The sequence below is a fragment of the Cololabis saira genome, chromosome 10 (genome assembly GCF_033807715.1).
Source record: "Cololabis saira isolate AMF1-May2022 chromosome 10, fColSai1.1, whole genome shotgun sequence".
Lineage (NCBI taxonomy): Eukaryota > Metazoa > Chordata > Actinopteri > Beloniformes > Belonidae > Cololabis > Cololabis saira.
Genome location: NC_084596.1, coordinates 18,318,170 through 18,344,060, shown reverse-complemented (window position 1 = coordinate 18,344,060; position 25,891 = coordinate 18,318,170). Strand labels below are relative to the sequence as shown.

Sequence of the window (25,891 nt, the reverse complement as noted above, 5' to 3'; positions counted from 1 at the left end):
TTTCATTTGTGTATTTTCATTATTTTCTGCATTCTAACTGAAAATTAGGTAACGCCTGACAGTGGTGGAGTTGGGAAAACCTCTTTCGATAACACTTGTTACTGGATGTTACTGGAATTTACTTCTTGACCTTCATCCATTCATCTGTCCGCTTCATCATTGAGGCAGTGGTGAAAGTGGGTGTGTTTCCTGTTGCTCTTTTTAAGTTATGGCTGAGGAAGCTCTACACTTCACTTTTGGCAGCTGAACAGCCATGACTGCTGTTATATTTCTGCTCGTCGTCTCTCTGCTGGATTTGGTTAAAGGTAAACACTTTTTTTTCTGATAAACATGTTGAACAGTGAAATACTAATCTTGGCAATAGTAAAAGATGCAATTCCAGTTAAACTGCTGTCTTATACTGTCATTTGTAAGCACTTTTGACAAAATATAGGCTACTAACTTCAAAATATTAGAACATTTATTATAAAAAAATGATTAAAAAAACTAGAGCTTGTTGTGAATGGAAAATGGAAACATAAAAGGGAGTATACCGTTCAGAGAGGGGCCTAAAACCATTTTTGCCCTCGTGCTGATCTGTGTCACACACACACATACACAGGAACTAAGACTACAAAAGTAACCAGTTTCATTTGTACTGTTTCATTGTAGTTTTTTTCTAAGATATTAACATTTTTCTTAGTGGTGAATGTACAGTTAAGTTTGCCACATTTTTATAATGGGTAGAGTTTCATGCTTTAAAAAAACATCTGTCTGTTTAGACAGATTTCTGTATTGTAATTTTTGGTTCTTCTCAATTCTATAGAAAAAAATAGCATTTAAATGGTTTTGTACACCTGTGAAGACTTCGCTTTTCAAAAAAATATTACCATAGGGACACTTTTAGCAAGTAATGCATACAATTAACTAACTGCTTTGGTCTTTTACTGAAGTTTTATGGAAATCACATTGCGGGGCAGTGAACCCCAAGGTGGGGACAGAGTAACTGAATTCTCTGGCCCCATGAAATGAGGTGATGGGACAGTAGGTTAGAGGGCTGAAGAGAATCTCAGGGTGCAGCTAGATATGGAGGTTTGGAGGAGATCTACAAGTTACAAAGGCACACGTGGACTGTATGGGCAAACTCTCATAAACCCTCAAGCACTCTGTGGGGGGTATAGAGCTGGTCTGGTGTTCCAGGACCGGTACCTGGCGTAGACTTTCCCGGGGAGGCTGAGAAGTGTGATCCCCCCTATAGTTGGAACTAGGGCTGTTCGATAATCGATTTTAAATCGTAATCGCGATTATGTAATTAGAACGATGTTAAAACGTGAAACTCGTAAAATCGATTTTTCACTTTTTTTTTTTTTTCTTTTACCTATTAATGATTATTGACATATTAATGATTGATGGAAATACCTCTCAATACCTGCAACAAGTGCCCCATGGGAGAGGCTCTTTAGTGTAGGAGGGGGCGTTGTAACATGCCACCGGGCATCCCTCAAGCCAGATGTGGTAGACCGGCTCGTGTTCCTTGCAAAAAACTTGCAAATGTGAATAGCAAATGTAATGACTGACATTACACACCTCTACCTCCTTCATGGGTTGCATTATTATTTAGCATGCAAAGACCCAGTTTAGTTTAATTAGAAAATGTCTTGTTTTATTTAATTGGAAATATAACTTACTATATGTTTGCAAGTGCTGATTTGCTGATTTTTTTTCAGAGATAAAACTTTATATTTTATTATATTTTTTAAAACTTTTTTTCAACTTATTTTACAGAGTCTTGCACTTTATTCATTCATTTTTGGTTTAATAAGAGCAAAGTTTGCACTTGAAGCCCAATGGGGCAAATGTTCAATAAAAAAACAGCATATTTGAAATCATTTCTTTGCCTTTTGTCAATTCACAAAATAATCGTAATCGTAATCGAAAATCGGATTTTGAGAGAAAAAAATCGAGATTTTATTTTTGGGCAAAATCGAACAGCCCTAGTTGGAACACACCCTCCAGTCCCAGTTTTTACAAAGAGGGCCCACCACATCGGCGTGCCACTCCACTGCCCCCAACCTCCATGCAATGTTGCAGAGGCAACCAAGACAGCCCCACAACATCCAGAGACTTGACGTACTCAGGGTGGATCTCATCCCCCCCGGGTGCCTTGCTACTGAGGAGCTGACAAACTACCTCAGTGACTTCGGCTTGGGCGATGGAACGGTACCCCCCAGTTACCGCAGCCTCTGCTTCCTCAAAGGTGGGAATCAAGGAGATCCTCAAAGTATTTCTTTGCACCATTCAACGATATCCCCAGTCTTGGTCAACAGCTCCCCACCTGCACTGTAAACGGTGTTAGCAGAGTAACTGCTTCACCTTTCTGAGGTGCCGGACAGTTTGCCAGAATTTCTTCAGGGCTGACCGATGGTCCTCCTCCATGGCCTCATCGAACCCCCCCCAGACCTGAGCTGAGGCTTGCTGGGCCTGCCGGTACCTTCTGCAGCCTGAAAGCATCCCTTACTTCCAGTGTCCAACACTGGGTTTGGGGGTTGCTGCCATGACAGATACCAGAGACCTTGGGTCCACAACTTTGAGCCGCCAAGTCTACAATGGCGGCAGAGAACATGGTCCACTCGGACCGAGATGAACTGTCCCAACTGGCCTGTAAATCCACTCACAGAGGGCAGGCTGTACAGTGAGCCGGGTCAGTTTGGAGTAAAGAGTGTGGGAGATGATGGTGTTGAAGCTTACAAAGAGGATTTGTGTATAAGTGTCAGAGCAATCTGGGTGATGCAGGATGTAAAATAGCTCCATATTGACTGCATCATCTATTGACAACCTGCAGGGTGTCCATGAGTCTCTTGTGAGGTGGGCCAACACCAGTGGTACATGACTACGGATGTAAGATCCCTTGAGAGAAATTTTTAAAAAAATAGTTGATTAAAGTTGGCTTAGAAACAGTTTTGCTATTGTTAGTTTTTAACTGGACTTTGTTGTCTTAATGGCATAATGTTTTTTTCTCTTACAGAGAAACTAACGTTGACGTGTTTGAACACATGATACATTTGGTTCGATTGACATAGGAACAGTTTCCCTTTGCCAAAAAAGGGATTTTATACAAATTGGTTCAGAGGGAACCTTATGGGTGATATTAAGTGTTATAAACGTTTCCATTAAGGCGTATTAGTTAGAGCAGTGGTTCTCAACTGGTCTGGCTTCGGGATCCAAAAGTGGGTCACAGACACTTTTTCAGGAAGTCGTGGAGCTTTGCTTCAGGTAAGGGGAAGACTATCAGGCAAAGCTACATATTTTTGAGTCTTTTTGAAGATACTTCTGACCTGTTTCATTATTTAATTTCATTATAAATCATTAAATAATCATGAGAAGTTGAATATTATGGGTCATGAAACCAGGCCAGTTTAGAACCACTGATTTAGAAGATCCTTTAAGATTTTAAGCCTCCTTCATCTCCATCTCCTCTCCTGTATCAAAGTTGTTGGCCGCTCAAATAATATTGAGATTGGTGCAGCAAAAAAAGTGATCTAGCAAATGAATAATATTCAAGCAGTGGACTAACATTTGTTTCTGATCTCTGTTCTTTCAGGTTCTGAACACGTGTTCCTGGAGCAGGGAACAGACCTTCATCTGGATGTAAAGAAACACATTCAGCTGAATGAATACACAGATTTCCTATGGAAACATAACAATACTAGAATAGTTAAGTACGTTAATGATAAAAAACCAATCCTTTATGAAACTTATAAATCCAGTGATGTTTTGGTTTTCGACAATTACACTTTGCTATTAAAAAATTTAAAACATAACAACAGTGGAAATTATGAAGCAGTATTGAGTGGAGAAAAAGACACAATCGTAGTAAAATATACGGTCACAGTCCAAGGTAGGTTTGTTTTTGTTCTCCTCATTTTTCATTACAGTTCTAATGCTCTCTCGGCATAGTATTGGTCTTCTAAATCACTCTCACCTGATGATGTTCCTCAGATCCAGTGTCCCCAGTAAACCTGACCGTGGTCCCCAACAACAACTCTTCCTCCTGCAGCCTCACTGTGACCTGCAGATCTGAGGACCCTCTCATCAGCAAAACCTTCAGATGTGACACCAACAACTGCTCTCATGTGGAAGAATCAGCCTTGGCAGTCAGGGTCTCTACTTCCTCTCTTGACGTCCACCTGCAACAGGGCAACATCATCTGTAACCACAGCAACCAAGTGAGCTGGGAACAGGACAAGACAGATATCAGGCGGTTCTGTGAAGGAATACCAGGTAAGATTCAAAGACACGGAGTCAATAACTGAGAGAACCATTTATACTTTTACACCTCGCTCAGTTGAACCACAGCAACAAACTTGAAAAATAACACAAGTTTTATTTCCTTTTTGGTTTGATTTGTAAATTGTGTTGTGATGTCTGGTACAAAAATGTTTCATAATCTAGTTGAGCTATTTTTTTCCAAGTATAAAAGGCTTAGATTTCTTCAAGGAGAACCCCAATGCTAGTTTGTTTTTGGAAGAACTTACACATACCTTGTTTCCTGTTTTGTTTGCACCACGCAGATGAACACTTTCAAAATATAGGACACTTGACTAGGGGATATTTTATATATCATATATTAAATATATAAATAAATAATATTAAATCAGAAAAAGTAGGGTTGATTAGAGAAAAGTCTGGCAAAATTAGGGTTAGGGTTAGTCACTATGGAGAACTGAGCAAGGGAAGGTGGATGTGGTCGACACAGGTCAGGTGATGTAGTTCAGTTCTTTTGACTGGAAACCACCTAAATGTCAACACAACTCTGCACGGAAACTGAAACGACACACAAATGCACCTACTGATGAATCTTATCTGAGTTCTCATGAAGACCATAAGAGAAGGAAACTATCTTCCGTGTCATTGTAAAACATTGCAAGAGTATTTACATCACATCGCTGACATCTTTAAGATGTTTCACAACACAATGAGAAAGTTGTTGGACAGTTCACATAAGACATTTACAAAACCATTTTACAGTACGTCCCACAACTTCTTAACTTCAAAGCCACTACAGCAATGTTTACAGAAAGGTTTTCAGATTTTTATTCATCTTCACTTGTTGTCTGTTTTACAGTTGCCAACGGTGATATAATAACTGCAGCTTCCATTTCAGTCGTTGCAAGTCTGCTGTGTTGTGCTCTGGCAATCTGTCTAATCTTAAAATGTAAGTCTCCCACCGACACACACGCACGCACGCACGCACGCACGCACGCACGCACGCACGCACGCACGCACGCACGCACGCACGCACGCACGCACGCACGCACGCACGCACACACACACACACACAAACACACACACACACACACACACACACACGCACACTTAAAATGAGCATATAGGCTAAATTGCATGAATTAACTGGAACATAAATTAATCCAGGTCTAAAAGTAAACTGTGTTGCACCATTTGAAATAAATATCAGTTTAGTAAAGCTCTGTTTTATACATTTAAACTGATTTAAGTCATTAATCGAATAGGCTATGTATTAAATATATAGAAGGAGACTTGAGCTTGCGGTGCTGGTGAGGAAGAGCAATGCCCAGGACTGGGCTAAAAAATGGGAATATATCCAGGACCCTGGACTTCTAAACAAGTGGAGCAATAACTGTTCACTGTCTCAAGGTCCACTGCTCCGATTGAACGTTTCATTGATCGGATCCTAACCATAAACCCAACAACGCTGTTGTCATGACGCCATTGTGAACCCTTCGGACTTCTCCGTCACTCCATTTCACCACGGTGCATTACCCCCCCAGAGCGCTAGCTGATACTTTGTTTAGCTTAGCCGCCTACCCTACGGCGGTAGGCTCTGCGTTGATTTAACGCAGAACTATAACTCAGCCTTTATAGGTTGTCAAAGATCCTGCTGTCATGTGGATTCTTGCCAACATGCTACAATGGTGACACACCACTTGAACGTGATGGAGCAGCATCCCTTACTGTTGCAGAAAAGCTCTCCGTTCACACCACCAAGACTCCGTATCGTGATGTGCGTCGCACCCTGCACCCCTGGAAGTCCAGCTCGCCCGTAGAAAACCAGTAGCTGCTCCCGCTGTCTGAGAAAAATCGGATGTTCTGGTTCTTCAGATATGCAACTCTGGAATACGGCAACCTGTTGAGTTGTGTGAGCCAAACATGATCCATCAGCCTTCTGGAAACAGCCTCCTGTCTGTTTCCAGAGGTTGGTGGAGACCAGAATCTCTGGGCAGCCAGGAGTCGGAGTCCCGCTGGTACAGCTGCATTTCTGCCAATGCCGTGTTTGACAATTGGTCCAATCTTCCCGTTCAGTTCCAGAGCAGTTTCCTTGGTACAAAAATTCATCTTCATCATAAAATTCTAGATTGAACCTGTCTCTCAATTTTCATGCTGAAGCTTGCTTGAGCCAGTTACAGTAAAGGCAAGTTAAACCTCCTCAACAATCACACAATTAACACGTTTAAATTTAAGGACTATTATTATTTTGACACAGATTCTTAACTGTGTGATAGTAAATTCTCCTTTTAGTTTTAACATTTGACACACATCTGATCAGGACAGGTCTGGACTGCTTCCAGGCCTGGAGAACACGGGAGTTGAATTTAGTCTCGCACCCTTCCATTTAATGCCTTGACATTAGAGAGGTGTAAATCCTAATACATCCACTAGTCTTTCAAAGACTATTATAAGTCTCATATGAGTTTATGCAAAATCAAATCAAATCAAAATAAATATATGAAGTTAGCAACCCCAAATCATGCAAAACTACTTCTACTTGAAAATGAGTCTTCGGACTCAAGTGTTTTATCTGTATAAATAAAGGATAAAAATAAAAAATTCTTGACCTATAAAAGTGTAAAAAAAAAAACAAAAAAACAACAACATATTTACAAGCCACATGGGGGAATGGACTCCAACATTTCACTCATTATCGTGGAAGGTGGATATAACTGAGTGTGTTTTTGAATTATGAATCACTTCGACAACAAAAAGGGATGAGATTTTTTTCTTTCAGGCTGTGATCGCCCGCTCAGTTTTCTACAATATGACAGAAAGAGGTGGAACGTTATCGTTTCTAATTTAAGGAGATTCATCCCTTGAGTTAAAGTCCTTCAGACATACAACATCCATAAGCACCATTATTGCTGTTAAATCTGAAACATATAGATCCACCTTGTGTCTGAACAGCTGCAGATATATGATTGCAAAAAATAAAGATTTAGCAGTATTAAAGAAATTAAAAGTCAATTCAAGCCCTACAATTTTGATTTTCTATGACTGACCTACAGGTAAACGAAAGAGCAGCAAAAGTACAGAGTATGAAGTTCCTCAGGTAAGCAGCAAGCTCTTTTATTTAAGAAAAAAGAAATCTCCCAATTTGCCAGTCAAACCTAAATCAAAGTTGTCAGAATCAAATAAATACACATTTTAATGGATCGTCCAAAACATAATTACAGCCATCAAAATACTCATCCTCATGGTTTAGCATGAATTACTTTTATCTCTTTAATTCATCAACTTCTCTATGAAGGTAGATTTGTGTCTTTATTATTCAGCCCCCAAAAATATGTTCAATTAAATAAAAATATCACTTCAATCAAAAAAAACCTTTTCAATCAAAGAAAAGGAGTCTTCAAATATTTTTTTGCATTCAAACCCTTTTTTATTTGATTGAAAATGTTTTTTTAAATTTAAGTGAAGGGTTTGATTATAGAACTTTTTTATTTTGATGGAAGCAACATTTTTTTTGATTGAATAATAAAGACACATATCTACCTTCATACTTCTACATCCTTTGTACTAATTTGTTTCATGCTCACATTACGATATCTGTCTCTGTGTTGCCTACTTTTGTTTAAATATCTTACAGGTGCTTTCTGATTCATTTGTTTTGTTCAAACTTTCTCCCTTCTCACAAAAAAAAAAGATCTTGGCAAATATTTTATGCTAAAAAAGTCATTCAAAGTTTTTTCTCTTTCTTTTTTTTGTCTAGGAAATCAAAGCTCAATATCAGAATTCTGCAGATGACCCCTCAAGTCTCTCTGATACCTCCACATATTCCTTTGTGGGATCTCACACTTCACCTGCAGAATCCAACAGCATCCAAAGCAACTCCCGGCCTAAAAGAGATGATCCGTCAAGTCCCTCTTCCACGTATGCCTTGGTGGGGTTTCCCTCTGCACCCGTGAAATCCAGCAACACCCGAAAGAACTCCCAGGCAGACACGGTGTATGCAGAGGTGGACAGAGCCCTCAAGTCAAACTAAGACACTGTTAAAAGACTCACTTTTGTCATACCACAAACAACCAATCAAAGTTCCTCCTGCTTGCCTTTCGCACTGCATCCAATGCAATTCGGGTTCAGGGCTAACCACTCTACAGAAACTGCCACATGCTACTTTGTTGAAAAAATCAAGCCATCCATGGACCGGGGAGGGGGGGCAGTGGGGGCTGTCTTCCTTGACCTGCGGAAAGCATTTGATACCGTTAATCACTCAATATTATTAAAGAGACTCCTGAATTTTAATCTCTCCACAGACTGTCTTAATCTGATACAATCATACCTCTCATCTTGCTCCCAGCTGGTTAAAAATAATAATCATAATTCCAATATCTTACAGTTATCAACTGGTGTTCCGCAGGGCTCTGTACTAGGTCCACTCTTATTCAGCATGTACATTAATGAACTCCCTTCTGTGTGTGAGTCATGTGACATCTTAATGTACGCTGATGACACGGTAATCCTAGGTCATGGGAGGATGGCAGGGGAGGTTGCGACTAAGCTGACTGATGCAATGTTGAGAATCACATCCTGGCTGAATCAATGCTGTCCACAGTTAAATCTTACAAAAACGGTCTGTATGTTTTTCTCAAAAATGAACAACTTAGTCATAAATCCGGACATTTTTGTCTCTGGAGAGAGACTACAGGCTGTTGTTGGACTACCGTCCATATGATTATGAATTCATGACATATGTGAGTGGGTGAACATTTCTCTTGGACCAGTAAACCTAAAGACTTAAAGTTTCATGATCCCTGCCTCATGGTGAGTTTACGACACCTCCAGCGTGGTCTGGAGAACAACGGAAAACCCCCATGGACACCAGGGTTTACATATGTGACCCTCTTGGTGATAAGGCACCACACTTTGATTGGACAAGGACCCCAAGCTGCAGGAAGGGGTATCAACTTCCTGTGCGCAGCTATAAAAGAGGAGACCCCCCTCTCTCCTCTCTCTTCTCTCTTTTTTCTGCTTCCTCCTTCTCACCCACAGGTCTCTGCTGTAGCCCAGGGCCGGCTTTCTCCTTCGTGAACGAAGGAGCGTCCGTTTTGCAGCGCTGCACGAGCGACCCACGCAGTTCCGAGCCCAGAAAGCCGAACTAGGGACCCTGCATTGACTCGACGTGAACGCGACGCCGATCCGAAGTTGAAGGAAGCCAAGTGCTGTGCCCAGCTGCTGTCCCCTCATCCAGCTGCCTTTCCCCTCATCCGCAGCAAGGACACAGGAGGGAGTGATAGCCGCTTTATCAGGATCGCCTGCTGAGCGTAAACACCCAGCTGTTCCCCAGGGAACGCTGACCGACCACCCCTTTTTTTCTTCAACTGCAAAGGTTCACGTAAGAGGCTGTTTTTGATGTCTGGGCAGGGAAAACTTAGTAATACACTTTAAAAGTTAGTTTACGCTGTGAGCTGGACTGCTGATCCCGTCATAGTTGTGTTTATTAACTTAAGTGTTTTGTTTATCTTCTTATTTGTCTACGGCTGCATCCACATTGCTGGATCGTTATGACATGCTTCTCGACAACCGAAAACAAGGCCCTTCTAGATTTCCCGGTTGGATGACCAGAGCGCACGTGTGAAGTTTAGTTTCACATTGGGGCATTTCTGTGTGGGAAAGATCAGAAGGTCTTGGGTTTCTGGTAACGAGAAATTATTTAAGAGTGTCTATTATTGTACTTTTCTTCGGTATCTCTCTCTCTTCCTCTCGTACTAACCCCCCCCACACGCACACACAGACGCTCCCCTCGGTCATAAATTCCCGAGCCAGTCTGAGATCCCACACACACACACACACACACACACACACACACACACACACACACACACACACACACACCGACACACACACACACACACACACGCAGACACGCACGCAGACACGCACGCAGACACACACACACACACCCACACACACACACGCACACGCACACACACACACACACACACACACACTAGTCACACCCCACACAGATGACTGGAACTTTTGCATTGTATAATTTCTGTCCCTGTTTCCGTAGTGTGCCATCAGGATTTATTGGGGTGTTCCGTTTACCATCTTTTGACACCTATATGTAAATAAATTCTGATTGATTTGTCGTTATTGTGGTTGTCGTTATTTCATGCAGATTTTGGTCACAATTGATTTGTTTGACAGAGCCTAGTGTTCGGATCTCACCCTTCAATTACTGTATTAGGCATAAACCTTAATTTCTGAGACTGATTTTCTGCTGTAAAAGTTATCATTTCCCTGCTTAAGGAACAGGGTGGTGCCCCGAGGATTTTATTTATCATATTGGTCATTCAATTTGATAAATAGTCGACTTTATTAATTATTAATAATTATGAATAATATTTATTAATAACCCTTCGATAACTGAACAGCCAAGCTACCTATGAGTTGCACAACATAAATGGTGCCCCGTGTGAGGCTCTCTCGAAACGATATTTGTGACCAAGTTGTATGAAACAACAGAACATTAATTTTGATCGGGAAAGAAAATATTTTTATTTTTCTTCCCCTCTCATTATCTGATTCCTACGGTTATTTTAAGTTGTTCTAATGGCAACCTCGCTTCACTAAGGGTTGGTCGCTTTAAGTTTATTAACTTGAACTTTTATTTTTATCACTACTTTTATTAATCTGTTTGATTAATTTTCCTCTGCAACCTTGCTTCACTGAAGTTAATGGTTGGTTTTGTTTCAAGTTCTTTAAATTCTATTAATAGAACTTTGTCGGGATTACCCCATGTGAGTTATTCTTTCGGATTAATTTCTATCGTGTTTTTTAAATTGAATCTTTAATTTGGGTGGCATTTAAATTTCAATCCACCTTATTGATTCTTTTATTTTTCTTTTGCTTGCAAGGTTATCTCGATTCCTTTTATGATAACCAAGAACCCAACTGCTTTCAGGCACATATCAGAGTCTCTCATGCTTCATTTATTGTCTCATTCCTCCTAATCTGGGTGATAACGTGAATCTACTTCATTACTGAGTGTTAATCTCTTGGCAGAGTCGCAAGCGAAACACTGGTGTCCGGTTCGTGAACTGCGCGTGGTGTACAGGGCAGGAAACTCATCGCATTTGGACGCAGAGCCAGCAGAGGTGACCAGAGGTTGACTAAGAAGGACCATCAGGCAAGTTCCGTTTGAATAGGAAGCTTTTCGCCAGGTACCCTTCAGTCCCGGGTCCCCTGGCCAGACGCGCGATGACTAGCCCAGGTAACCATGAAAGGGGGGCCGAGGCTTCCCCCAGCGTCACTTTTACCGACACTCAAGAAGTAATTGCACGTATTATGGAAATACCCAGAGATGAGCTGAGCATAATAAATAACTATGACCTCCAGACCTGCGAAGGGAGGATAGCAGAGCTCACTAGCTTCGCCAAGAAACCGTATAAAAAAGCCTGTGTAGCCAACGTTCCGGGTAAACTGGCGTTGCTATGGCAACGTAAGGCAGAACTCCATGCTGGGGAAAACAAACACAGGTGGCGACAAAAATACGAGGGGGAAGTGTTGGCGCACTGCGATGCGCAGGAAGAGATTGAACGCTTGAAAAGCCTGTTAAGAGAGGCTCAAGCACGAACCCGAGAAACTAGTCGATGCACCTCAGAGGAGGGGAATAACGTCCATAATTATGAACGTAACGCTGGTGATAGGACACAGGAGTTGATCTCGTTAATTAAGAGTTCTTCCAGAGAAGCATTCTTCTCCGATGTGCTTAGTTGCAAAACCCAGCTCCAGTCACATAAGTTCAGCCACGTGGAGGAACGCCATGAAAAGTCATGGCTGCTCCGTGAGCACGCACTTTGCCTCCGGGAGAAGGCAGTAAGCCTCTATGAGCAGTCGCTTAGTCTCCGCCAGCAGTCGCTGGACTTTCGTCAGCAGTCACTGGACTCCTGTAACGGGTCCACTCGAAGCTCCGAGAAAATGGAGCCACGATGGGTTGAAAACAAGCATGCGAACCGCGAGCCACGGCTCGAATCAGAAATTAAAGTAGATCAACTCTCCAGTGTCCCGATCATTAACAATTTGCAGCAGTGTGATGAAAGGCGTGACCAATCTCACACTGACCCACGGCCAGCAGGGGGCCAGAGAAAGGATCCAGCAGTTAACCTGCTTATCCTGTCTGAGCCCAGGGGGACAGCCAGTAGCCCAAACGCTACTGACACCGTTCCAGACCTTATCACCTGGGATGAAATGAAAGTGCAGCCACCGAGGTGCAAAATGAGGAAAGGGGGGTCAGACTTAAAGCGTGCCCCCCCGTTCACCCTCAGGCCCACTGCTCCGCGTGTTCAAGATGGGGTGCTGAGTCCGAAATGCGGCCAGCCTCATAATCTGAAGGCCGTAAATCCAAATTTCCGGGAACCTTTCCCTGAGGGACAAAAAGTTGTGTCAGGTGGTTTAAACCCCCACTCCGACCTACCTGTTCCACACCAGACAAGAACTAAGTATTCTTCTCGGCACAGGGACCAGGTGTATCAGGAATGTTCTGGTGGACCAGACGACCCTGGCCCGCCACATAGACAAGGCTTGCGTCTCCGTGACCTTGAGTCCCTGGCCAATGACATAGAACACTTTGACCCGGATGATCCAGGGTCAAATATTGAGAATTATCTCGATGAGGTTCAGGATTGCCTCCGAGATTTACCTCATGCATCCTCTAGCGAGAAGGTAAAGCTTCTTTGGAAAACCACAGCCAGGAGCGTTCGTGTTTTCATAAGATCCCTTCCAGCTAAAACCAGAGACTGCTATGAAGCACTCCGTCAGGCTTTGCTAGAGGAGTACTTTTCTGAAACCGACTGGGCTTCAGCTACTCTGGCTGCTTCTTCAATTAAGCACCAGGAGTCAGAAACCCCCAAAGATTATTACTGGCGTCTGAGAGCTGCGTTTTCCCAGGGACGCAACACTCCCGGTTTGGAGAATGATCGTCATTTTAAGTCTCTATTCCTACATAACCTCCATGAAAGCGTGCGATGTAAGGTAACTCTTTACTGCAGCGGGAGGCGAGATCTCAAAATGCGAGAAATCCGCGGGTACGCTGAGCTGGCGTGGGAAACACAGAGACGTCCCACGGTAGATTCTGAGAACGGTCCACAGAGTGACCGAGAGGTGTTCCACCCCGGTGCTGACGCCAGGGCGCCGCCCAAGAGACGGCGCAGACGTCGTAGATCAGCAGGCCGGGGGGGTGCCATATACACCCTGTTGGCCAGAGCACGGAACGAGCTGCATGACTCGTCTGCAGCTGACTGACAACTTCTGACCCAGAAGTGCAAATCCCCCCACCCCTGAAAAAGGGGGGGGCAGGGATCTTGGAGTGTTAGGGAAGTAAAACCCAGACCTACACTCACAATTTTATTTCATTTGTTCTGTTTTTGTTTTTCCGGGTCTAACAATTAATCGCAGAATGATTAAATTGTTAGGGAACAATACTTTCTTCTTCCGTTACCCGAGGTCGGTTCTGTTACAGGACGGACCCCCTCCGATCCGTTTCCTTCCTCAGCACCGCTCTGCCAAGGGATTAACACGTGGTGAACACCCACTGAGCCTGGTCTGCTTTTGGCAGTTACGTATCGAGGGTCCGTAACCTAACTAACCTCCCTTCTTTTTATCTTTATCTACCTCATTCTGCTAGTAATGACACTGAACTGCATAATCAAATCCCTTATCGTTTCTATATGTTTTATGTTTTATGTTTATTGTTATGTTTTATACTCTAGTCTCGTATAGCATAGCGTATTTCCGTCTGCCCAGACATGCCTCACCTCTGCCCAGACAAAGCCTCCAGCGCTATGCTAACCTCTGAACTTTTAAGTACTGTGCCCCTCTGCCAACCAGGACTGCATCACATGGACTGTTGCACTGTTGGTAGATTTGACAACCAGACCCTGCATTCCCGCCGTCAAATCTAAGGGGGGATGTTGGACTACCGTCCATATGATTATGAATTCATGACATATGTGAGTGGGTGAACATTTCTCTTGGACCAGTAAACCTAAAGACTTAAAGTTTCATGATCCCTGCCTCATGGTGAGTTTACGACACCTCCAGCGTGGTCTGGAGAACAACGGAAAACCCCCATGGACACCAGGGTTTACATATGTGACCCTCTTGGTGATAAGGCACCACACTTTGATTGGACAAGGACCCCAAGCTGCAGGAAGGGGTATCAACTTCCTGTGCGCAGCTATAAAAGAGGAGACCCCCCTCTCTCCTCTCTCTTCTCTCTTTTTTCTGCTTCCTCCTTCTCACCCACAGGTCTCTGCTGTAGCCCAGGGCCGGCTTTCTCCTTCGTGAACGAAGGAGCGTCCGTTTTGCAGCGCTGCACGAGCGACCCACGCAGTTCCGAGCCCAGAAAGCCGAACTAGGGACCCTGCATTGACTCGACGTGAACGCGACGCCGATCCGAAGTTGAAGGAAGCCAAGTGCTGTGCCCAGCTGCTGTCCCCTCATCCAGCTGCCTTTCCCCTCATCCGCAGCAAGGACACAGGAGGGAGTGATAGCCGCTTTATCAGGATCGCCTGCTGAGCGTAAACACCCAGCTGTTCCCCAGGGAACGCTGACCGACCACCCCTTTTTTTCTTCAACTGCAAAGGTTCACGTAAGAGGCTGTTTTTGATGTCTGGGCAGGGAAAACTTAGTAATACACTTTAAAAGTTAGTTTACGCTGTGAGCTGGACTGCTGATCCCGTCATAGTTGTGTTTATTAACTTAAGTGTTTTGTTTATCTTCTTATTTGTCTACGGCTGCATCCACATTGCTGGATCGTTATGACATGCTTCTCGACAACCGAAAACAAGGCCCTTCTAGATTTCCCGGTTGGATGACCAGAGCGCACGTGTGAAGTTTAGTTTCACATTGGGGCATTTCTGTGTGGGAAAGATCAGAAGGTCTTGGGTTTCTGGTAACGAGAAATTATTTAAGAGTGTCTATTATTGTACTTTTCTTCGGTATCTCTCTCTCTTCCTCTCGTACTAACCCCCCCCACACGCACACACAGACGCTCCCCTCGGTCATAAATTCCCGAGCCAGTCTGAGATCCCACACACACACACACACACACACACACACACACACACACACACACACACACACACACACCGACACACACACACACACACACACGCAGACACGCACGCAGACACGCACGCAGACACACACACACACACCCACACACACACACGCACACGCACACACACACACACACACACACACACTAGTCACACCCCACACAGATGACTGGAACTTTTGCATTGTATAATTTCTGTCCCTGTTTCCGTAGTGTGCCATCAGGATTTATTGGGGTGTTCCGTTTACCATCTTTTGACACCTATATGTAAATAAATTCTGATTGATTTGTCGTTATTGTGGTTGTCGTTATTTCATGCAGATTTTGGTCACAATTGATTTGTTTGACAGAGCCTAGTGTTCGGATCTCACCCTTCAATTACTGTATTAGGCATAAACCTTAATTTCTGAGACTGATTTTCTGCTGTAAAAGTTATCATTTCCCTGCTTAAGGAACAGGGTGGTGCCCCGAGGATTTTATTTATCATATTGGTCATTCAATTTGATAAATAGTCGACTTTATTAATTATTAATAATTATGAATAATATTTATTAATAACCCTTCGATAACTGAACAGCCAAGCTACCTATGAGTTGCACAACACTGTTATAGAATTTAAATATCTAGGACTACATATTGACCCTAACCTCAGCTTCAAAACTCACATTAAGAAAGTCTGCAATATGGTAAAGTTCAGTCTGTCAAATTTTAGATTCATCAGAGACTCCCTATCAACCAAAGCAGCCAAGGTATACTTCTTCTCTATGATCATCACTCACATCACATACTGTCTGATAAGTTGGTCCAATACACACTCCACAGCAATGGAACCACTGGAATCATTATACAAACAAGCACATAAAACACTGGATAAAAAACCTTTCAGACATCATCATTGCCGTATTTTGAAGAAGTATAAACTGCTGAGTTGGGAAAATCTCATCATATACAAAAATATTTGTCTAGTATATAAGATCATGCATGGTTCAGCTCCTCCTCCACTATCCAGTTTCATAAAATTCAAATCCTCTGCTATCAGAGCCACCAGAAGTGCGACTAAAAAAGATTGCTCTTTTCCATTCAAGAAAACCACATTCAGCCAGGCTGTGTTCTCATTCAGAGCATCACACCAATGGAATACAGTACCACAATCAGTCAGATAATCTCCATCATATCACTCTTTTAAAGTTAATGCAAAGGACTGGCTTGTTGACTCACAAAGATGTGAGCACTAGTACTACTACTAGTAGTAGTGCTAGTGGCTCTCTTTAATACAAGCCATTATTTTACCTGTATCAGGAAGTGAATAAATGTAATGTAAAACTGTATGCTAGCCAATTTGGCTGGTTTTAAGATGATTGTACTGTACTTTTATTCATTTGTTTTATTCTATTCTATTTTTGCACTGTATCTGTCTTTGTTGTGATATGTCATGCATGCTGTATTTGTGTTTATGTCTATTGTGCATTTTTTATTTTATTTAAAAAAAAAGTCTATTAACATCTGGCGAAGGGACTGCCGGTGAAAATTAGCCTTTCGGCTTACTCGGGTACATTTACTTTCTGCAAGGAAACGTTGATCAATGTACACTGTCCCTTTTTAAAAAATAAAGAATTATACAAGTAAGCCACGTTTCTTAAAACAGCCCAGCCACCATAAATGATTACATTTGCCAGCTCTGTCTGTGTAGCCAATTTGACTGGCTGGTGGATGATTTGAAGCGTGAAAACGTGACCATTCTCCCACTTTTGTTGAAAGCAGCGGCACTGCTACTTATTAAACCCACCATTCAGTTCAGGATGCTTGAGTTTAAGAGACTGTGTAGTACCAGTTCTGACCACATGAGGGAAGCATAGTGCATTTTACACCAGAGGTATGTCAACAGTATGTCAACCCCTGGTGTAAACACAACACATTGTACTTCTAGTGGTTAAAAGTGGTGTTACAAAACATGCCACATCTATATGCACTCATTCGGTCAGAAGTGATTTTGTTACATGCACACAATATCTTGTAAAACTGCTTGTTATTTTAGCCGAAGGGATTTGGCTACAGGTTCTATAGAAGGTCAAGTGTGTATCTGTGATCGAATACATACCCACTTGACCTTCTTTAGAACCTGTATTAAGAGTCAGGTGTCATAATGCAGCATATTGTATAAATAGTCTATCTATGTCACACAAAATGTTGTCTAATTTTACTGAGGTACTGTATTAACATGGACATTTTTAGCTGTCACATTATTATGTCTGTGTTTTTAAATGGGTTTTACTAGTATATTATATACTTTAACTGTATTGTGTGTTTATTTCCTTCTTTCGCTTTGAAACGCCTGATGATAAAGAGTTTGCATATCAGGTTTCATGGGCACAAAGATAAACAAGGTCTAATTATAATGGAACGAGTTCAATAAAAAGATGCATGTATAAGATTTTTTAATGTGAATGGCGTTACAGTTTAAAATATTGTTTTTACTAAAGTACCGTTAAATGTATTTGAAGTCAGTTCAAGTTAGAGTTAAATATATTCCATTACGTTTACCAATTAAAATATTGCTCAATTAAATTGAAATGATTTGGACTGAACAGGAATAAAATATGAAATAAATGCATGGAACCGATTTGTTTTTATTCAGCATATATTGACATTTTTTTGAAGTTTTTTTTCCAGTGTTTTTCCAGTGTTGTAGAAAACTGTACAAAAATGTTTTCTAACTGATATTTATGTGAAAAAATCATTTTGAAGCTATAGGTTTATCTCTGTTCCTCAGGACACACCGTCCTACGTGCTTTAGAAGTTGCTCTTCTCCAACAGACCTGATACAAACTGGATTGTTGTGGAAAAACAGTTTTGGACTCTTTACCAGTCTGTTGTACTGAAGAGGGACGAGCAAAAAGGCAAGGCTTCCTGTTAACCGGTCGATCTATGGTCCGACCCTCACTTATGGTCATGAATTGTGGGTAGTGATCGAAATAATGAGATTACGGATACAAGCGGCTTAAATGAATTGTCTCAGTGGGTGACTGAACTCTGCCTAAGAGATAGGGTGAGAAGATCAGTCATTCAGGAGGGGTTCTGGTGAGGATGCCTGGTGGACAGCTCACTAGGGGGCTGCCGGTCCTTAACCTAGGGAGGTGAAGGCACAGGGAAGCCCCAGAGCCTGCTGGAGAGATATCTCTCGGCTTACCTGGTATCCCCCCAGAGGAGCTAATGGAGGTGGCCGGCAGAGGGAGGTCTGAGCCTCCTTAGGCCACTGCCCCCGCAACCCAACCTCGTAAAAACTGAAGTTAGAGGATGGAGGGATGGATGGTGACATCCTCATCTATATGGAGACAAACAGGTCAGCAAGACTAAAAGGAGAACAGATGATGGTTGTCAGCAGCAGATGATGTTGAACTGTTGGCTGCGACCCTCCGTCTATGTTTTCTGGTAGTTCCTACCAGCAGCGTGTCATTTAAGCAAAATCGGAATAGTTTAGTTACTTTCCACCATATTCCTGTCAATAATATACATTACCACAAATGACTGAAGTATCAACAGTATCGATATTTTCATTTGAGAATCAATTTTAAAGCAGACAGATCTGGTATCGGAAGTATCGATATTTCAGTATTGATCCACACATCACTAATTGTGACCCACTAAGGCCTTCTAACTGAGGTAAAAAAGAAAGTAGCTGCTGGGAGAGTAACAGCTGTGCCCTTGTAGAGAAGCTCTATGTCTAGCAATGCCCCTGAGTTCGTGGACGAGCCCGTGGAATTCCCAATACCCAAAAGTCACCAAATTTTGCACGCAAGCCAGGCCTGGCGAAAAATTTGATATTTAATGGTTTGCATTAATGGGCGTGGCCTAATGGCTCAACACTGCTGCCTAGAAAACTTTGTGCCTCAAGCCCCACAATATGGTTTGACGTACATGCACAAAAATCGGTACACAGCTGTATCATGTCGCAACTTAAAGAAAAGTCTCTTGGCGCCATGGCCGAAACCGAACAGAAATTCGGCCATTTTGAATTAATCGTGTAATTTTGGCGTAATTTATGCCATTTCTTCTGCCGTTAATGCGGCCCGAACCGTAACGTGCACCCAGGTGTGTTATACATCAAAATGTGCGTCTCCATCCTGCGATGATGGGCATTACTTTTCTCAGTCAAAACCGTTACCGTGGCGGCGATAGACGCCAAAAAGCGCGCCCCCCCTTCATCTGATTGGTCCATATTTGATAGTTCCTACTTTCTGCCATAACTTTTGAATGATTTGACATAAAGAGTCGTGGGTGGTGTCATCGGACTCGGTTTTGAGTCCTTGAACATAATTGGTGCAAATTAGCCCCGCCCCTTCTTCTGATCGGTCGATATTTGATAGATCCTATTTTCTGCCATAACTTTTGAAGGGGTTGTGATAAAGACATGTGGGTGGTGTCATCGGACTCGGTATTGAGTACTTGACCTTCATTGGCCTGAATTAGCCCCACCCTTTCTTCTGATCGGTCGATATGTGATAGTTCCTATTTTCTGCAATAACTTTTGAATGGTTTGACATAAAGACTTGTGGGTGGTGTCATCGGACATGGTTTTGAGTCCTTGAACATAATTGGTGCAAATTAGCCCCGTTCCTTCATCTGATTGGTCGATATCTGATAGTTCCTACTTTCTGCCATAACTTTTGAATGGTTTGATATAGAGAGTCGTGGGTGGTGTCATCCGCTAAATGTCCAGTCTTGAAGACGTCTACATGCAAGTCATACAAGCGCTTCCACTGCAGCCTGAACGTGCACAAGGTTGCGAGGGCCCGTTCATTGCTGATTGCAGCTTTAATTTAGTTTGCTTCATCTGCTTCATCATTGATGCAGCGGTACATATTAGGTCATGCTAAGTGGGTGTGGTTCCTGTTGCTCTTTTTCAGCTATGCCTGAGGAAGCTCTACACTTCCCTTTTGGCAGCTGAACAACCATGACTGCTGTTGTATTTCTGCTTGTTGTCTCTCTGCTGGATTTGGTTAAAGGTAAACACTTTTTTTCTGATAAACATGTTGAACAGTGAAATACTAATCTTGGCAATAGGAAAAAGATGCAATTCCAGTGAAACTGCTGTCTTATACTGTCATTTGTAAGCACTTGTCATTTGACAAAATATAGGGTAGTAACTTCAAAATAATAGGAAATGTATTATAAAAAAATAATTTATATTTAAAAACTAAAGCTTGTTGTGAATGAAAAATGGATACATAAAAGGGAGTATACCGTTAAGAGATGCGCTTAAAACCATTTTTGCCCTCGTCTGAGCTCCATATTGACTGCATCATCCACTGACATGTTTGCCGTGAGGCAACCAGCAGGGGGCCCAGCGGGTCTCTTGTGAGGTGGGCCAACACCAGGGGTTCAAACTCATGACTACGGATGTAAGATCCCTTCAGAGAAATATAAAAAAAGAGACTTGATTAAAGTTGGATTACAGTTTTGGTATTGTTAGTCTTTAACTGGACTGAACTAATGTTGATGTGTTTGAACACATGATACATTTGGTTCGATTGAGACAGTTCCCCTTTGCCAAAAAAGGGATTTTATACAAATTGGTTCAGAGGGAACCTTATGGGTTATATCCAGTGCTATAAAAACGTTTCCATAAGGGTATATTAGTTAGAGCAGTGGTTCTCAACTGGTCTGGCTTCGGGATCCAAAAGTGGGTCACGGACGCTTTTTCAGGAAGTCTTGGAGCTTTGCTTCAGGTAAGGGGAAGACTATCAGACAAAGCTACATATTTTTGAGTCTTTTTGAAGATACTTCTAACCTGTTACATTATTTAATTTCACTATAAATCATTAAATAATCATGAGAAGTTGAAAATGATGGGTCATAAAACCAGACCAGTTTAGAACCACTGATTTAGAGAATCCTTTAAGATTTTAAGCCTTCTTCATCTCCATCTCCTCTGCTGTATCAAAGTTGTTGGCCGCTCAAATAATATTGTGATTGGTGCAGCAAAAAAAGTGATCTAGCAAATGAATAATATTCAAGCAGTGGACTAACATTTGTTTTTGATCTCTGTTCTTTCAGGTGCTGAACACGTGTTCCTGGAGCAGGGAACAGACCTTCATCTGCATGTAAAGAAACACATTCAGCTGGATAAACAAACAGATTTCCAATGGAAACATAACAATTCTAGAATAGTTAAGTACTTTAAGGATATAAAACCAATCCTTTATGAACCTTATAAAGCCAGCGATGTTTTGGTTTTCGACAATTACACTTTGCTTTTAAAAAATGTAAAACATAACAACAGTGGAAATTATGACGCAGTATTGAGTGGAAAAACAGACACAATCGTAGTAAAATATAAGGTCACAGTCCAAGGTAGGTTTGTTTTTGTTCTCCTCATTTTTCATTAGTGTTCTAGACTATGGGGATATTATTTACATGTATGCTGCCTCCTCTACACTTCGTTCCCTAGACTCTGTGTATCACAATGCTTTACGTTTTATATCCAACTCATTGTCCCATACACATCACTGTGTACTTAATGATTTGGTTTCCTGGCCTTCATTAAGCGTAAGGAGAAACCAGCATTGGTATGTTTTTATGTACAAAGCCATACTGGGTAAACTTCCTTCATATCTGTGTAATCTCCTATCACTCACCAACAGCTGTTATAATTTTTTAACTGTTTGCACTTTTGAAAAAAACTATATTTTGTCTGTAAAATAACTTTTATCTTCACGTTCTCCCTCAGATCCCGTCTCTCCCGCTGAGCTGACAGTGGAGTCTGTGCTCGACAGCTCAACTTCCTGTAACCTCACTATGACCTGCAGCACACGACCCTCCAACATCAGCAGCACCGTTAGATGTGACACTGAGACCTGCAGTCAGGAGGGAGGAGAGCAACTGCTGATAACAAAACATGGGGATTCTCTTCTTGTCTACCTGTCGAATGAGTCGGTCATCTGTAACCATAGCAACCATGTCAGCTGGCTTAATGACACGAGGAACATTAAACATCTTTGCCCCCTTGTTGGCGGTAAGTTTCACACTCATGATAATATGCTGATAATAAGAGGATTTAAACCTTGATCGTTTGATCCTAATCATTTTAAGCCCCAATAAATACATATTTCACACTGAAGACTTTAATATAAACAAAAAGCAGAACGTTTTTATCCTTATAAAGCTGTTCAGTTGTAGCAATCATCAAATCAATGTTGCAGTACAGTTTTCACCTGTACTTGAAAGAATAAACCTTTTCATAACTGGTAAGTTTCTGGCTGTGAGGTGACGATGTTAACCATCACAGCACCATGTGGCATTTATTTATCTGTTTTTAAAATCCTTTTGGGAATAAACACCATAGATATTTGGTTTATGCATTAGTTTCAGTTTTATTTGGGCAGATTCTGATCATATCAGATTTAAAAACATTGGCTTCATGTTTTTATTAGCATGAAGGAAAACTGGCAGAAGCATCTCTCCTCCACGAGAGAATCAAACTCCTCATGTTCACAACTTTTACCTTAATGTTCAATTCAGTAGTAACTCCTGCCGCCCCTGTGGATTTAGTTTATTTGCTTTTGGATGATCAGCGTCATTTTACGTCACTGCATTCAGAAATAACCCTCTATTTCCATTATCATTTATTGATTTATTCTAGATATGTAAAAACCATTGTATAACAACGTTAACTTTAGTAGTAATCTATGCAAATACAAATAGATATACATACACACATGCATACATACACATTTTGAATATACAGAATCCCTTGTAAATTTATATAAATAAATGAATCTATTTTAGCTGAATGTACACAAAATAAATAAATCTATGCAAATAAATGTATACACAATGTGCACACGCCTATTTATGTATACTTACCTATGTACATGCAAACGTATAACAACACACATATTACACAAATCCTGTTGAACATGTCTAAAAAGGGGAAAGAAGAAGTAAAACTTATTTAATCCTACCCACTTCTCCAATATCCCATAATTGCACCGATATCCATGCAGTTTTCCTAGTCTTATGTATTTATAAAAAATAAATAAAGAAACAACCAAAAAACAAACAAACATATCTACATATAAAATAATGCAGAAAGTAATTTAATGTTGTAAACTGACATTCAGATAGACTTTCACATTCAACTACACACTGATACTCATATATACATTCACACCCACATATTAGTGCACACTGAGAGGAGTCTTCACAAATATTAGAGACGCCACGTTTCATAAAGTCACTTCTGAGGAAACTCCAGGGTCCTGAGCTGCCCCTCCCCACTGAAAACTCTCCTAAAAATGAGAACTGCATCGACTAAAGTATTATTAAATGGGAACACAATTGTGAACGAAACACACATGACATGAGAGGTAACTGACTTTCATTGATGAATCATGGAACAACATTGGTAAGGAATTACTATTGGAAACCTTCAGCAGAGTTTCCCACAGTTCATTTGGCTGCAGCACTTTCTAATACCTTCTATCTTTTCTATAATGATCTTTGTAGACCCTCCTCAGATCTTTACTCTTTACTCTCTCCATGTTCTGCATTTCAAAATGCTTTTCCCGACTAGATGAAGGGATCAGTTCTGAGTCAGGCGAGACTGTGTACTCAGAAACCCCCCAACAGGCAACGACAGGGACGTTGCCTGCTAACATCCAGACAGAATATTTCTGAAAGTTTTACTTTCATCTATTGACATTTTCCACAGTTTCCAAGAGACCAACATCAATTGCAATTCGGGCTGCCGTGACATTAGCACTTTTGCTGCTGGCTGTGGTTTTTACCATCTACATCCTCAGAAAACGTAAGTCCCTAAAATACGTATGCTTCACTCACTACATATATCCACTAGGAGGTATAGATACATATATATTTCTATTCATATAGCGTCTATTACAACAGAAGTCGTCTCTAGGTGCTTTCCAGAGACCAGAACATGAACCCAGAGCAATTATTACATACAGATTGGCAGGTAAAACCTCCCCTAGTGGGAGAAAACCTTAAAACAAGAAAAACTCCCCTTTAGGAGGAAATAAAACTGGATCAGGACCTGGATCATAAGGGGGGGACCATCTTCCTGAAGACCAACTGGACAGAGCAGGAAAAGAGAGAACAGACAGAAAGAATGAAGAACAGAGAGAGAAGAGACACAGATATATTGTCAAAAAAAGACAAGATATATTAGTAATAACTATCTGTGAGCAAGTACTTATACGGGGTTAGTTGGTGTACTACAGAGACAACTACTGTATGTAAACAGATGTTTAAAGGAAACAGTTGCAAACATTGGCCTGTTTCTACTTTTCAATAATTTTTCAAATACTTTCCAGAAAATGCCAAAGTGTCTGTTGCAGCATCTGAAATGTTTATGTTTTACTGGAAATAAATTATGGGTCTTTTAGATTTGCAATCATTGTATTCTGTTTTGATGTACATTTTACCAGCGTCACAGCTTCTCTTTAACTGGGGCTGTATGTTTGCATGGTAAATATTGTTGACTGTAAAAGGGATTGTCATCTTCTTTTTTATTTATTAAATCACAACTGTGACAGCCGGCTCGGTTTATGTTGCAGCACGTTGCACAACCTACTGGGGTCCACAGCAAAACACACAACAGGAGCAGTTTTCACGGCTTATTCTGTTGTTGTGTTCAGAGCACAGGCAGCTGAACGACTGATAGTCCTTGTCCCAAAATGTGATGTTAAAGTGTAAATCAACGGTCTGCTCAGCCGTGTCAGTCCCCTGAAACGCTGCCTTGCAGCTCCCCCTGCAGCTCAGCCCAAACCACGCAGTGACAGACGGGATTTGTAGCAACTTCCTGTAGAAGTTTCTTTAAAGACATCTTTAAAGATCTTTATGCATCTGGAGTCATTGTCGTTCCCATTAGTCTTGAGACATATTCTAGTAGATCTGTCACATGCATGTATATGGGCTGTTACAAGAGACTCAAGTCACACAGCATTTATTCTCTGTTATCAACCTCCAGGGAAAAGAGGGAGAAGCAACAGTCCAAACTGATCTCAGGTGAACATCAGGCACCTTCATTCAGGGTTAATGTCGTTTTCCCTCACAGATAAGGATGTCTCATTAATTTTATAGTTTTTTTTTTGTCATCTAGGTGCCTGTGACCCTCGATGACCACGGATGACCATGGTTTCCAGCACTACCTGGCACTGATTGTGAAACGTGTCAACCATGCGAGAGAAGAGGCAGTCACTGATCAGCAACAGTTCAATCAGTAAAGTTGATGAAATTAACTTGGTTTCCTCCAAGACTGGAGACATCTCTGATGACACTGAGCTGACACAGCAGATTACATCCATAAACAAAGATGAAGTTTTATATTAATGGACAAAGAAAAAATTAATTGTTTTAGAATATGAGTTCAGTATTTCTGACCTTTTCACTCTTTCTCTGGTTGGATGAACAAAAACTGCTACTGCCTTTTAACCAGCTCTTCAAATGAGGCGAGTGGAAAACTGTGAACAGTGTGACCGACTCTCCCTGTGTTTACATGTAAAAAAAAAAAAAAAA

The 25,891-nt window shown here is 41.5% G+C and overlaps 2 protein-coding genes across 4 annotated transcripts; both read left to right on the top strand.

Moving 5' to 3' along the window:
- The first annotated feature begins 212 nt into the window (after nt 1–212).
- LOC133452517 (natural killer cell receptor 2B4-like) lies at nt 213–10,385 on the top strand. Its single transcript, XM_061731886.1, has 6 exons — nt 213–305; nt 3,581–3,877; nt 3,979–4,260; nt 5,105–5,194; nt 7,299–7,342; nt 8,003–10,385. Exons 1-6 carry the CDS (start codon nt 254–256, stop codon nt 8,273–8,275), a joined length of 1,038 nt encoding a protein of 345 aa, XP_061587870.1. The 5' UTR covers nt 213–253; the 3' UTR covers nt 8,276–10,385.
- Nucleotides 10,386–20,290: 9,905 nt separating this feature from the next.
- Nucleotides 20,291–25,608, top strand: LOC133452516 (SLAM family member 5-like). Of its 3 annotated transcripts, XM_061731884.1 has the most exons (6): nt 20,291–20,358; nt 21,410–21,706; nt 22,083–22,367; nt 24,066–24,161; nt 25,344–25,381; nt 25,476–25,608. In XM_061731884.1, exons 1-5 carry the CDS (start codon nt 20,307–20,309, stop codon nt 25,373–25,375), a joined length of 762 nt encoding a protein of 253 aa, XP_061587868.1. In that variant the 5' UTR covers nt 20,291–20,306; the 3' UTR covers nt 25,376–25,381; nt 25,476–25,608. The 3 variants fall into 3 exon arrangements, with proteins under 3 accessions (XP_061587868.1, XP_061587869.1, XP_061587867.1); XM_061731885.1 differs by lacking the exon at nt 25,344–25,381 and having other exon boundaries at nt 25,476–25,606; XM_061731883.1 differs by lacking the exons at nt 25,344–25,381; nt 25,476–25,608 and having other exon boundaries at nt 24,066–25,331.
- The last annotated feature ends 283 nt before the right edge of the window (nt 25,609–25,891 follow it).

Excerpts from the sequence above, each read along its gene's own strand:
- LOC133452517 (XM_061731886.1), top strand. The coding sequence starts at position 254 with ATGACTGCTGTTATATTTCTGCTCGTCGTCTCTCTGCTGGATTTGGTT. Across the intron at positions 306-3,580 it reads TCTGCTGGATTTGGTTAAAG|GTTCTGAACACGTGTTCCTG; the intron begins GTAAACACTTTT and ends CTGTTCTTTCAG. Across the intron at positions 3,878-3,978 it reads ATATACGGTCACAGTCCAAG|ATCCAGTGTCCCCAGTAAAC; the intron begins GTAGGTTTGTTT and ends GATGTTCCTCAG.
- LOC133452516 (XM_061731883.1), top strand. The coding sequence starts at position 20,307 with ATGACTGCTGTTGTATTTCTGCTTGTTGTCTCTCTGCTGGATTTGGTT. Across the intron at positions 21,707-22,082 it reads ATATAAGGTCACAGTCCAAG|ATCCCGTCTCTCCCGCTGAG; the intron begins GTAGGTTTGTTT and ends GTTCTCCCTCAG. Across the intron at positions 22,368-24,065 it reads TCTTTGCCCCCTTGTTGGCG|TTTCCAAGAGACCAACATCA; the intron begins GTAAGTTTCACA and ends CATTTTCCACAG.